Source organism: Coffea arabica, chromosome 10e (genome assembly GCF_036785885.1).
Source record: "Coffea arabica cultivar ET-39 chromosome 10e, Coffea Arabica ET-39 HiFi, whole genome shotgun sequence".
In the NCBI taxonomy this organism is placed as follows: domain Eukaryota; kingdom Viridiplantae; phylum Streptophyta; class Magnoliopsida; order Gentianales; family Rubiaceae; genus Coffea; species Coffea arabica.
The window spans coordinates 6725882-6740449 of NC_092328.1; the positions used below are offsets into that span (position 1 = coordinate 6725882).

At 34.1% G+C, this 14568-nt stretch overlaps 1 protein-coding gene across 1 annotated transcript; it reads left to right on the plus strand.

The window, feature by feature from the left end:
* The first annotated feature begins 2214 nt into the window (after nucleotides 1-2214).
* LOC113712359 (kinesin-like protein KIN-7N) lies at nucleotides 2215-10308 on the plus strand. Its single transcript, XM_027235752.2, has 18 exons — nucleotides 2215-2645; nucleotides 2745-2834; nucleotides 3071-3189; nucleotides 3294-3407; nucleotides 3494-3575; nucleotides 3661-3728; nucleotides 3825-3902; nucleotides 4211-4353; nucleotides 4429-4531; nucleotides 4616-4696; nucleotides 5052-5120; nucleotides 5201-5260; nucleotides 5338-5478; nucleotides 6201-6479; nucleotides 7332-7418; nucleotides 8146-8304; nucleotides 8403-8672; nucleotides 9455-10308. The coding sequence occupies exons 1-18, from the start codon at nucleotides 2495-2497 to the stop codon at nucleotides 9884-9886; spliced, it is 2526 nt and encodes an 841-aa protein (XP_027091553.2). The 5' UTR covers nucleotides 2215-2494; the 3' UTR covers nucleotides 9887-10308.
* The last annotated feature ends 4260 nt before the right edge of the window (nucleotides 10309-14568 follow it).

Sequence of the window (14568 nt, forward strand, 5' to 3'; positions counted from 1 at the left end):
GTGGAGATTTCCACAATCATTAAAAGACACCTTACGTCCTTAAAACTTTAATCATCATATGTTAACATGCAGCAACTAGAGCTCTATATTAATAGTATATGCTCCATTCAAGATCAGTCTAGTTTCTTTAGCGTCTAGTGTTGCATGGGCCATAGCTCTCTATAAGCTTCCTTCTTCCCTTACTTCATTTCCAAGTTTTTGCAGTTGATCTGCTACGAAAGTTCTGATCATGCACGAGTCTGTATCCTTCTTTTTGACTAAGGAAGAATGAATGGAAAAGTTGGATTATCACCTAATAAAGATGCTCTCAAACAAAGATATCTTCGTTACCTTTGTGCGTCTACGAATTGCGGCCCTTTTTTTCGCTGCCCCTTTTGATTTTCCAAAATCCATGCATGGTTCTTTTTTACTACAAAAAAAATAAAAATAAAAACTTTGGCTATAAAGTTTTAAGATAAGTCTGAATTGTTCCATGATATTGTAAGAGCTACTTATCAATCAATTCCGCCTTTATGAATGATAAAGATTGAGCTCATAGGCTCGCAGGCTTTCTTTTTGGAAAAAAAACATAAAATTCCAAAGCATGCAATATATGTATGGACTATATATGATCAGTTTGTGGTTTTGATTTTCGCTTAAACCTGATAATGCTATTTGACTGGGCTATGTTCTTAATTACTAAAAGCTGTTCGAGCTTTTCCAAGGTTAAAAGTTGGATGGTAGTGTAATTAGATCCATGAAACACCTGTAAAATTTAAATTTCAAATTACTTTCATTCATTCAAGTCCAACAGACTGACTGTCTGTGTATAAGATATTAATACCTAAAAATTGTTTTGAACTATTTTGATTTGCATTTTACTTTGTTATTGACTTATTTTAGGCTACTTATTCTAAGTTAAGTAAAATAACTAACATTAATTTTTTTTTCTAGAGCACTTTCCATCATTAACAAATACATATATTTCAAGCTCAAACAACTTTTACCCCAAAAAAAAGTATACTTTTTTTTTCTTAATGGCTTTAAAAAGTTGAACAAAGAGATTAAATCCCAAGTTTTTGGGGATGAATTTATCAATTCTTGAGATCATGAGTGTTGAAGGAATATTCAGAAGAATAAAAGAATTTGATATGTTTGTGGTCGACGATAATTATTTGTTTTAACTAGGTTAGTACTTTACTTAAACAATTGATGAAATTAATGATGCATGCATCACCATATGAACATACACAATCACATTTATTGCATCCCATTCATGAAGAAACTTGTTCAAATTAACTTCACGTTTTGCAACACTTGAGAGTAGGGGTGGCAATGGGGCGGGGGATCCCTCCCTCACCCCCCGCCCCCGCCCCCGCTGCCTGCTTGCCCTGCCCCGTTTTCTTCGCAGGAGCACCCGTGGGGTTAAAAAAATTTTATTATATAATTTCATTATAATTAAATTTAAGCAAATAATCAAGTACTAAAATATCAACATATCACCAAATTATTATTCATTGCAGCTTCACAATTGAAACTCATAAAAATAATTAAACAAAAGTTATTTGAATACAATCTAATATGATAAAACAAATATAACTAAAATAATCAAGTTTTTACTTTTGATACAAATACAATCACTAAATTATTATTGTGTTTTTTTAGAAAAAAGCGTTATTATATTAAGTGTAGTTAGGAATTTAATATAAATGTATTAATAAATTTAGTATAAATAATCAATAATTTTTATTAATAGACATGTATAATTAGTAGTATAATTGATAATATCATTATATATATAATTGTGCACATATATATATGTTTTTTCTAAACGGGTGGCAGGGCGAGGGAGTATACCCCCATCCCCAGCCCCGTTTCTAAATTAAAAAGTTATTAATTTATTGATTAAATAATACTTCTTTAGATTAATAGAATTTATACTGTCCCAAATTTATTAATTTATAGAGATTATACTGTAGTAGTTTTCATTTGTGTAATTTTTGCCCTTTTGGTTTTTTGGTTGGCATTTCTGTCCCGGAACCCCATTGTACTGTTACTGGTCTTTGTTGGGCCTAATTAGAACACATCAGTGTCTGAAGCGTACAAACTTACACCTGTATGAGGGTCGAATTATCAAAATGCAAGGTTCGCTTTTGATTGAAAACCGGAGTTTGCTTCCTGGTCTTAAAATGCCCATCTAACCAACGGTGCACCTAAGCTGATTGGACAGAAAGGTTAGCCCAACATCCTAAGATTCCTCTTGACTTTTCGTTTGGGTCACACCCTTCTGCTTCTGGCAAAGAGCCCAATAATTAAAAGGGCCCAAAGGTAGGGGCATTTCTGTAAACTTATTCCATTTTCAAATCACAAACGTCTCTCAGAACAGCCCGCCTATACAAAATCAAGTCCTTACCTTAGATCCGTATGTGTATGTGTGTGTATCTGTATCAGTGTCAGTATCACACCCTAGGTGTGTGCATCAGTGTGTGAGACAGAGTAAGAACTGAGAGAGATAATGGAGAAAATCTGTGTAGCAGTAAGAGTAAGACCCGCGGTGGATGACGAAGGCTCTAATGGAAGTGGAACCTTCTGGAAGGTTGAAGATAATCGCATTTCACTTCACCGAGCTCTAGGCACCCCAATCTCTGGACTTTCCTACGCTTTTGGTAATTTTTTTGGTTGTGGAAGCCATATTGGGAATTTATTTGTTGGGTTGTATTTTGTTATTTTCGGGAGGAATGATTATTTTGATTTTGAATTTGCAGATCATGTGTTCGATGGGGGCTGCACGAATTCTACGGTTTATGAGCTTTTGACTAAGGACATTATTCACGCTGCTGTCGAGGGTTTTAATGGTGATTTTTCTATTTTATTTGGAAAATTTTTGGAATTTTCTTTTAATTGAATTAATTTCTCGAGCTACAAATCTAGTTTGAGTTGAATTAAGTCAAAATTGTCAACCAATAAGAAAATTACACCATTTTTTTAAAAGCTATCTTAAGAAAATATAGAGATTTAAGTTCTGGATAACGGATAATGAGCTCTACTGTGGAAAATACACACACTGACGAGGTAATTTTGTATACCATAGGAACTGCATTTGCATATGGACAGACTAGTAGTGGCAAAACTTATACAATGAATGGTTCTGAAGATGATCCTGGAATTATCCACCGAGCTGTCAAAGATATATTCGTGAAGATCAGGATGGTAGCCATATCATTTTTCTTTTTTTGGCCTTTTTTGTTTCGAATACCTAATTCATTAGTGCTAGGACTTCAAATTTACTAGATTTGCTTCATTAATATTTGCAGACAGCTGATAGAGAGTTTCTGATACGAGTTTCATACATGGAAATCTATAATGAGGACATTAATGACCTGTTTGCTGTGGAGAATCAGAAACTGCAAATTCATGAGAGTTTAGAGGTGAGCGATGTGATGAGATTATTTTTGGTGGTCCTGCTTAGGAGTTTCTTAAATGTATAATAATAATGATATTTATTGGATTTCAGCGTGGTGTTTTTGTTGCGGGCCTTAGGGAGGAAATTGTAAATAGCGCTGAGCAAGTGCTTGAGCTTATACAGCATGGAGAAGGTTTGACCAATAATGATGGAGAAAAAGTATTTTCCCCTCTGTTCAGTTCTTCAACTGCTCTCACATTTTACGATGTTTTGTGCAGTAAATAGGCACTTTGGTGAGACCAATATGAACGTCCGAAGTAGTAGATCTCACACTATCTTCAGAATGGTATGTTGTCAGCTTCCTGGAATGCTTCAAGGACCTATTATTACATTTTTACCTTTCACAAAATTCATATTCAATTATGCCATTTTTGTGACCCAGGTAATTGAAAGCAAAAGAAAGGACACAGGTTCTGGTGATAATTCAAGCTCTGATGATGCCATCCGTGTCTCTGTCTTGGTTTGTGCATTCTCTGACCTTCAGAACTCAATAGTCGTCTTGTCATACTTTTGAAATTTTTGTCAGGAAAACTCTTCAAAGGAGTAAAGGAGTAAAGTACGACATACCGTATTGCCTAATAAACACGAGATCCTCTGTTCTTCAAATGGATCTTTCCCTACACGCCCTACTTGTAGAATCTGCTGTCTCTAGGGGAAAATTGTTGCTAAGATGTGAAACAGTCTTTCTTCATTTTCTCTTAATTCAGTCATTACAGCATTTAATTTGAGGAAACTCTTAAAAGCATTTCTTTTTGCACTTGACCCCAGAATTTAGTGGATTTAGCTGGCTCTGAGAGAATAGCTAAAACAGGAGCTGGTGGAGTTCGTTTAAAGGAAGGAAAGCACATAAACAAGAGCTTAATGGTTCTTGGTAATGTGATCAACAAATTAAGTGAAGGTGGAAAGCAAAGGTACTGATATTCTTCTGCAGGTGATTATTTATCTTGCAACTGAATGATCAACTTACCTGACATCTCCTTATGTAGGGGACACATTCCTTATCGTGATAGTAAGCTCACACGCATACTTCAACCTGCACTTGGTGGAAATGCTAAAACTTCAATTATTTGTACTGTTGCACCAGAAGAGGTAAAGAAAAAAGTGTTGTTTTCTTTGAAAATTTTCAAGAATTGAAGGTTAATTTCTGATGGAATGTGTATGTGATACGTTTAGATTCATATTGAGGAAACAAAGGGAACACTTCAGTTTGCCAGCCGAGCTAAACGCATTACAAACTGTGTTCAAGTAAATGAGGTATGTTTACTCCACCATATAACATGTACTTGGCTTTTGACCTCCCCTACAAGTTTACTTATCTCAAAATTTGGGGGATTCAGACTGACTTGCCTTCAGTGGCCACTGATTTGTTTTGAGCAATTAGTTGATCAGAGTGAAATCAGACAGGTTTAGTGATGCTTAAGGAGTCTTGTTAACAGAGTGATGCTCTTATTATGTCTGTTTGGTTGTCTTTTGTGGTACAATTTGTTGGAACTGGAAGAAGTGATTAAGAAGATTATACATTTCTATTTGAAAAGATGATTGTCCTAATTAATGCCATGCTTTTTTTGTCTATAATTTTGTGAGCTAATTAAAGGTGGATTGGATGTAGATATTGACAGATGCTGCATTATTGAAGAGACAAAAGATTGAGATAGAGGAACTACGCATGAAACTTCAGGTGGTAATAATTAATTTTGACCTGAATCCATATGAATGAGACCCAAATACATCTCATTTACTGTAAATTACTCTTTCCAGGGATCTCGGGCTGAGGTGCTGGAGCAAGAGATTTTGAAACTGCGGAATGACATGTTGAAGGTAATTCGTCTCCTTAATCTGTCTGGCACTAATCTTCTCTTGGCTTGATATGCTTTCTCATTGTCCAATATGTGCAGTATGAGTTAGAGCACGAGAAGCTTGCCATGGAATTGGAAGAAGAGAGAAGAACGCATAAAGAACGGGAACAATGTATCCGGGATCAACAGATGAAAATTGATAATCTTAGCAGTCTTGTAACATTCTCAGGACCTGACCAGGTAGAAGCTTTTGATGCCACAGTTTTCCTTTTTTTTTTTTTTTTTTTTTTTCTTTTCATGCTTTTGTTTTCAAATTCAGCATTTTAGTCTCATTCTCTGCCTTGTAGGTTGAGAAATTGTTGATTGACTAAGTTTGTCTTGGAGCTGCTATATAATTTTCTTCTTTTGGTTTCACCTCCTCTTTTTGACAACATGATGTTCTATTCTTCTTACTACTGATAATTCTAATAGTATGTTCATTGGAGCAGTGGTGAATTCCAAGCATCCACCATCTGCTTTCAATTCGTTGCTATTTTTAATACTGCTAGAATGGAAATCTTCAATACACTGATAAAATGACAACCATTTACTTCATTTCAGTAGCATCGTATGTATGACATTTGGATATCTGTCATTGTCGTCTTGCTGTAGTTGTTGATATTCTTATTGGCAAACTTTTGCTTCTTGTGGTGGGAAACACCTGATAATAACATCAAAGCACGAAATAAAATAGATGATTTCTCCATCTTGATAAATGATTTTGTATGCTTCTCCTGTTTCAAGAAACATCTTATAACGTTTGATGCACAAGAAATGACTCAGAAATTACTTAGTATCTCCATTTCTTTTTAAAATTTTCTCACATGTTATTTCTGTAATGGTTGGTTATATTTTACTGGATCTCTTGTGTGCTTGAGTCTAGAGTGGCTACTAGAGATTTTGATTTCTTTTGTTTGATCCAGGAATGTTTCAGGGCAAGTCTGAAGGAGGAAAGTAGTGACAGCAATAGCATGTGCAAAGAGGATGCTTTTAGTACACCATGCTTTAAGGCAATTCCCAATGCCTTTGTTGCTAGGCGGTCACATTACTCTAACCAACCTGAGTGCAGCCCTCTTCCAGATACACTCATTGATTTTGCTGATGAAGACACATGGATGAGAATGAACAAAGGCTATATTGCTGATCTTGATTCAGTTCAAATAACTCCTGCAAGAAAAGTTCAGTCATTTCCACCGGGAAATGTAACCTTCCTGATCCTTACTTGGTTGCATTCTTTCTTCGGCTTTATCTCATGTGGAAGTATCCATTATTGGATTTAGTTTCTGTGTGAGCTATAGGCACTTGGTTAAATGACAAGAGAACATGCTAACCTTTTGAAGGGAAAGACTAGGCTTCTTTCCCAACACTCAAAGGTCAAAAGATGTTAATCAACAAAGATAAAGAAAGAGGGAACTTTTTGATTAGCACTTGAATGTTTATAAAACAGATTTAACTTATCAATTTCCTAAAGCATTTGCAATGACTGAGTATAAAATACCAAGTGCAGCAATAAAGCCTGGTGCATCTACTTTTTAGCTTAACTAAAACCTACCTAATAATTCTTGGATTGGCAATACTAACCCTATTCTTCTGTTAGCTCTATTGAGTTCGTATGGGTGGTAACTTTTCAATTACGTTGTCCTCTACCATCTCATTCTAACCTCTTTTTTGAATATTTTGGTCAACCATTCTTATCATCCCAATTTTCCAGACTGGTGCATATCTTAAATTTACTAAAATGTGTACAGCATCTCGCCCTTAGACCTTTCAGTGGTTCTGTCTTTGCCATCTTAGCAGTAATTGTTTCTCATCTTAATTTTATTCAAAAGGTAAATGAAAAAGATAGATGATGTTCTGGTTCAGTTACTTTGAATTCTTGGCAACATCTGACATTTTTCCTTTCTATCAAGAATTTTGTTTTGCAAATAAGTAGTTATCTCAAGTAGGAATATTTTGTGAATGTAATACCTCGTTAATGCTTCAGTTTTTATGTATGTACAGTCTGTGCCTATGCAAAGATCTGTATTTTTTGGTTGACCATTATCATGTACCAGGATGTATCTTCGGAGGATTTCAAGCAACAGATCCAGAATCTCCAAAGACAAGTTACCCTTGTTTCAGAAGAAAGAGATGAACTAAAGGTCAGTAAGCTTCTATATGATTGTCTTCTCATTTGTGAGATTTATCTATCGCATTTCCCTACTATTTTCTCGTGAATTATCAGACATTTGAACAAACAATAAGAGTCAGAAAATATCTAGATTCATAACTAATTGTAAAATTTAACTAACGGAAATTTCTGCACGAATTTTAGGAAACTACAAGCATGGATTGTCGGTGAGTTTAATAACTTACTAGTGAAGATTTTACAGCCTGAATCATAATTTGAATTTATCCATCTGTCAATAGTATATGTTAGATAAAACTTAGCTAACTATAAAGTGGAATTTCTTGGTTATGTTACGATATTACTGCAGCTTAATGGCTGACTTCATAATTTTTGAACTAATTTTGTCAGTATGGTACTTTTGCATGGAATGATAACAAAATGTTCAATGTGTTGTAGTGTAATACAGAGTGGAATAGTGAGGAGTTGTGTAGATACTTGTGCTACAAAACCTACCTGCTTGAACATATTGTCCAGATGATGATTTGATGTGAAGTTATGACACTGATTAATTGAAAGCAATTCTAAAGCAAGTTAAAAAATAATTGTCCACACATGAGAAGCAGTCCGATTATATCCCTGGTTTGGCAAGCACCCTATCCTAGCATGTCAAATCCAAGATAAATTTTTTCACAATTTATGTACGAGCAGTCCTTTTGTTCATGCATTTTTCATCTTATGCATTGATGTGATATCTACAGAGACAGCATGCAGAACAAGTATCATTGAACTACCAGTTAACAAGAGAATTATGCGGATTACAGAATGAAGTGTTGGAAATACAGGAGATTCCTGAAAGGTTGTGTGAATCTGTTATAAATTGCAAAGATGTATATAAGGATGTTTTATCTGTTTTACAGGTAAGCTCCCTGTGTGCAATGCTACTAGTTGTCACGTATGAATTTTGTGGCTTAAGAAAGTTCCCTAATGGTAAATACTCTTCTTCCCCTGTGAACAGACTTTTGTTGCTGATGAGAAATCTCCTACTGCAAAGTTACTCTCTAGCACAAGAGACATCGGTATTTGTCTTTTTTCAACTTTGGAGTCTCACTTTTCAGTGACTGCAGATGGTAATAGACTCTCCACGGCTGATAATTCTTTACTCCAAGAGCAATGCAACCTCCTTCGTGAGAGATTGCTTAGCACAATCTCATCCCTGGTTCTATTTGATGCACCAATTCTCAACCAAGAGAACAGCAGAAGTCCACCATACAACTGCAAATATAAGGTAGCTGCCTGGTTACCGATATCACATCTTAACTTGCCAATTTTCTTTGTGTTTTTCATATTGACTATAGGTTGCTGTCTCTGCTCTTTTTGGAGTAATTAATTGTAACCATTTTCCCATTTGAATTCCGCGGATGTTTGTTATTTGCTATTGCAAATTAATCTTGAGGTATGAGACATACCCAAAAACGGTATTTAAGCTTTTTGGTTCACATTGTTCGAGGATTGCTTATGGTGATGCTTTCCTCCTCTTCTGAAGTTTGCGTTCATGTTCAATTGTCCACTTTAGGATAAAGATGAATACCAGTGAAAGCCTTCACTTCACTCTCCTCTACATGGATGTTTCCTTTCACATTTCTCTTTTAACTAGCATCTTTCTTGTGCATTGTTTGTGCTGTACGGGATTTTCTTTGTAGACATTTGTGACTAACCAAATATAATTGTATTCTGTTTCTATTTCTGTTGCCTATAGAATAAGCAATCTTGGTAATAGCATGATTCCTCCAATCTTTCAAATTAATTTGGTAATTTTGTTGTGCTTGTCATTGAAATATTGACTGTTTTATGAGAACAAGAAAGTTAGACTTTGAAGGTTATGGCGCTATTTTATTGCAGTATATACACAAATAAAAGATAGAAATGTATGTTCTGTTAGTACCCTAGCTGGACAGTACAATACAGGTTTCCCTATAAAGGATATAGGTCTGAACTCCTTTCTTAGCTAAACATTTGGAAAGTTATGAATATCCTCCTACTTAGGGCTGATTTCTCAATTTTATCAAGGGCTTGGGAGAAGAAATTGCTTCTTGGAAAAGGATACAGGATAATGCAGTTGAAGCAATTAAGCAAAAGTACATGGACTTGAAGAAAGAGTTGAACACTAGTAACCAGCATCTTGAGGTTTCTAAAGATAGGTATCAGGTCCTTGAGAGAGAGTTCCATCTTTTGAAAGGAGAGAAAGATGCTTTGCTAGTAAGCGTCTCCAACTCATCTCAAACTCTTGCACTGGTTACTGACCAAAAAGAGAAGGCTTTGCAGGATTTGAGAATTGAAGCACAGAGGAGGAAAGATCTTGAAGAACAGATCAAAAAGTTTAATACAGCTTTTTCCTATCGGCAGAAATCGCTTGTGTCTTTTCAAAGTGACTTCAAATCTATCATTGATAACTTGAAGGCACAGAATCCAGTTTCATTATCCAAAGCTCATGGATCTTGAATTTTGCTCCACCATGTTAAAATAGGCTTTTCAGCCAGACAACGTACTGAAGCTTAATTGTGTATTCAACTATTTAATCTTGTCTAGCCTGCATCACAAAACTTGTTTGTCTTAATGAGAAAAGTCGACTTAGGGTGTATAAATATATTTTAGGCCAGTTCCAGGTACTGCACTAAAATTCATTATTTGTATGTGTATCTTCAATCAAATTCTGCATACGTTGCTATTTTTCACTTCAGTGTGTACTAAGTGTTTCAAGTAGTAATCCATGAAAGATGTTCTGAAGTGAGGGTAATTCAAGATTGTAAAGAGACGTGTGAAGAGGCGAAATCTTTGTTCTATGTGCCAATTTAGCATCTTTTTTACTGACCAGGAATCCTCTGAACTGAAATGAAATCAGAAGAGATGCTTGTTTGTTGTTACAGTTTGATTCACTGCTTAGACAAATTAAATAGCTCCTTCTGTTTTAACGAGTTTGGTCCTGATTTGTCCTCTATAGATTTCCTTTGCTTCTCTCGAATCGTTCAGACTATCTGTTGAAGTTTCAGATTTATGAAAAGCGAGCGACCCCTTTTGTCTCTAATGTTAGAGTTGGACTTTCTCCTCTTTTGTCTCTACTCGTTGACAAGGAAACAGGTATGATGGAAAACACTGAGGTTTAATTTTATATTTTAAGTTCTTTCACCTGTTTCTACCGACAACGCTGCAGCTTCAAAAACCCTGCAAAAACTACAATAATGTAAAGTTTGCTGTTAGATCATTGGTGTCCATTCTCCTCTAGAATCCATTCTCGGGACGGACCTTAGGCAATGGTCAAGCCAAGTATATGAACTTGGCCCTTATGGTGTCTAATCACACGGCTTTGGATCCTCACAGGTCCCCCCCCCCCCTCCTAATGTAATGTACAGAGAGAGAGAGACAGAAACGAAAACAAACACAGTAGTGATAACACCTGCACATAAAAACATCAATCATCTTCCTCTGTACAAAATTTACGTACAAATTGACCATTAGACTGTTGTGTCTCATCTTATGTGACGACAAAATCAGCTGCTGTGCCCATAATAAGATTGCTTACTCACAGGCGTCTTGTATTTTTTGGCTCAGAGAATGTTCTAACTTGTTAATATACATTTTTTTTTTTGGGTCCAGCTGAACATGTTGACAAAATGCGGTCTGAATGGAACTAATATAATTGTTTTTTTCTTTTTGAGTTTCAACCTTCTCTGGTCTGAAGGCATCTATAGTTGGTAAAATGGATGGATGAATCAAACTGCATTTATTAATTTGTCTGTAACATGGCATATCGCTCTCAATCTCAACATGCATGCATTTTTTCACAAAACAGGCTACGCCATTAGCAGAGACAATACTGGTAACAGACAATACCGATATATATATATATATATATATATTTATATGTACGTGTCAGGTTGGCAACCTCATACACAAACAAGGTTCAACAGTCATTTGCATTGGCCAAAATATATATATATATATATATATATGTATATATTTCATCTTAAAACATTTTCATGGATTAAGTTTAATCTTCCAAGATGTATGGATCATAACAGAACTGACGCATGCCTTCTGCTGCCAAATATTTATGTATACAGGGACCATATATAGATAACTAGACAGTCTTGTTTTTGTATTTTTTTTTTTTTTCAAAAAAGGTTTTCTCTATAGAAGATTGGAAGAAAGTAAAATTAAGATATTAGTTGCGTTTAAAGTCCCATCCTCCATTTGACAAGACTTGTCATGTTTGTTACAGGTGAACAAAATGGCCATTGGATTCAGAGTATTCTATTGCTGTTTTATTTTTGTTTTTAATTTTCTACTTCTTTATGATGAATTAGACTTTTCTACAGCTGCAAAGATAAATTTCAACATGGTTGATGGAGACCACACAAAAACTGATTCTCATAAAGTAAAACTGAATCTCATTATGAATCAATGCAACTGTCTGTCCCCAAGCAAGATGAACTTTATCTGCGACATTCTACGCACCCTCGCAATGAAGACAAAAAACAAAGGGTTATTATCACTTTACCCCTTTAAATTACATTCTTACTATCAGTTTACCCTTTAACGTTATTTTTTAATCACTTCACCTCTATAAGTAATTCAACTCAACATGTTAATAAATTTTGGACAAAAATACTCTTTTACTCTATAGCATTACTACATTATTATTATCTTTTTAAATTATAGTGATACAATCGCTTTAATTATTAATATTATTTTCTAGGCATTTTACCTCATCGTTAATCTAACTAGTATGATAAAAAAATTTTAAATATATTTACCCTTTTTATATATAATTAAAAATAAAAAATTGAAATGGTTATTCTTCCTTTTTTTCACTTTAAGAGATCCAAAAACATAGAAATAAACAAGTTTTTCTCAAATTTTTTTTTCACACTTATTAATATTAGGATAAGAAAAAGAGATAGGAAAGAAGGAGATAGAAAATTAGATTTTGGTAAAAAAAATAATAATAGTAAAGAAGAGTCTAACATTATCGTATTACTTTAAGATTGTCGAGATTAGAATTGGAATTTGATAGTAAACAAAAAAGTAAAATAATTTTAAAATAATAAAAGTATTTAATTCTTTTTTATTTGTATTTTTTTATAAATGAATTGAGCTCTCTCTCTCTCTCTATTTTTTTCAATATTAATAAGATTGTCAAGAAGAAAGAGATTAATACTTTGATTTTTTTTCTTGATACTAAAAAGGAAAAGAGCCAGTCTAAATTTTTTATTATTTTTATTATACAAAGAGGATGGTACTTTCTTCTAAAGTTTTTTTAACCTGTTAAGTTGGTTTAATGGTGGGATAAATTGTCTAAAAAATAACTCTAAATGGTAAATTGATAATAAGACTATAGTTTATAGGAGTAAAGTGATAATAATTTTAAGAACTAAACATGCCTTTTCATTTTAATTAACAAACTTCGTTAAACTTGATCGTTAGTTTTGAGGGTAAAGAGATTAAAAGATAACGTTATGGAGGAAATTAATGGTGGCATCGAACATTAAGAGGGTAGAGTGATAATAACCCAAAACATAATTAATGACTAAATATATTCTTTTCCTTTTTATCTATGTGTGTGTAGGCGTTTTGTGTCCTTAAATTTACGACCAAAAGTGAGCTTTCTTTTTTCTTTTTTTTTTCCTTTTGCAATTCAAAAGAATTGCTAGGTGTTTGTCATCACTAATGATTGATTAGATGCTATTAATTAGTATCTTCTAAGAAATGTGCTTGACATTGTCTAAAGTCAAAACTAAAACTGCCGCTCTCACATGTCTTCTTTGCCATTTGTTCTCGACATGTATTTCACCAAACAAACAAATTAGCGCCCTGCAGCAATAAACATTGATAGAAACTTTGCCAAAAAAAAAAAAAATTGTTTATTAGGACCATTAACCCCTTGTTTATATCATGAGGAGTTGATTTCCATTGTTTATATCATCAAATCTTGTCACCTAAAATCAGAAGCAATTTAAGTCGAAGATAAGGGGGACACGAAAGCGAAGTTTGAGGTCGAAGCACATGCATATTTACTTCAAACACCCAAGAGACAAAAAAAAGTGTGGTGGTCAACCCCTTCAACAATCCTGTTGGGAATAATTCTTGATGAACATGAACCAAATTAGTTTCCCCCAAAAAAAAATTGAACTAAATTAGTTACCATTTATAACCATTTCGGAATAGTTAACTATAATTATCTCTTTTTCTATAAGAGAAAACCCTCTTGCATTGAAAGAAAATATATAGACAAAAACTGCAAATACGTTGCCAAAATGGGTGAACTTGATCGATTTGCATTTGATCCCCTGCTTGCTCAAACTTGTGATTAAATGTCTTGAAATGGGTAAGTGGTACCACTTCCAAGCTGGTTTAATGAGAACAAAACTAGGCAAAAGAAAAGGGACTAGGAACTGTGACATTAACCGAATTTGTTTAATGTTAATCATGGCACTGTACCTAAAATATAACAATAGATCAGAAAAGTATGTTGATTTGACTTGATACAAGTGCTAAAAATTTTTAAGAAAACAATAAATTCTAGATTTATTTTTTTTTAAAAAAAAAAAGTGACAAATGTGATGAAGCTCTTTAGACCATTAATAGACTTCAGTTTAGCAAATAGATCGTTTTCCATTTAGGTGCACAAGTAGCGTATGAATGAAACTCGTGGATACGAGATTTTACTCTTATGGGAAATCTTCTCGTCTGCTTCCCCTTTCTTGTAATAATTGTAAATTAAAGCAGGTTAGCTAATTTGCATGGTACTTCTGCACTTCTGTCCTCGTAAACCCGGTTTTTTTTTTTTTGTGTGGTTCCAATGTTCATAAACTACGTGCCGACGAGACATTAGTTCAGTCATTAAAGTTGAGATCTCAAGAATTAGAAATTTTAAATTCTAATCCTCTCATCCCTTCCCCTCATCTTAAAATCCTATCATTCTCCTTCCCATGTTAATATATATATATATATATTAGGCCTTTATATTTAAAGCGAAGCATTTTGGTTTGCAATACATTTTCAAATTATCATATCATTTTTGTTAGAAATGTTTGGTTAGCATGTGCCTAATAAATATTGGTTAAGAGGGATCTCAGATGTTAGTTTTTTAACAAGAGTATTATCAATTTGAAAAGTATCTAAAT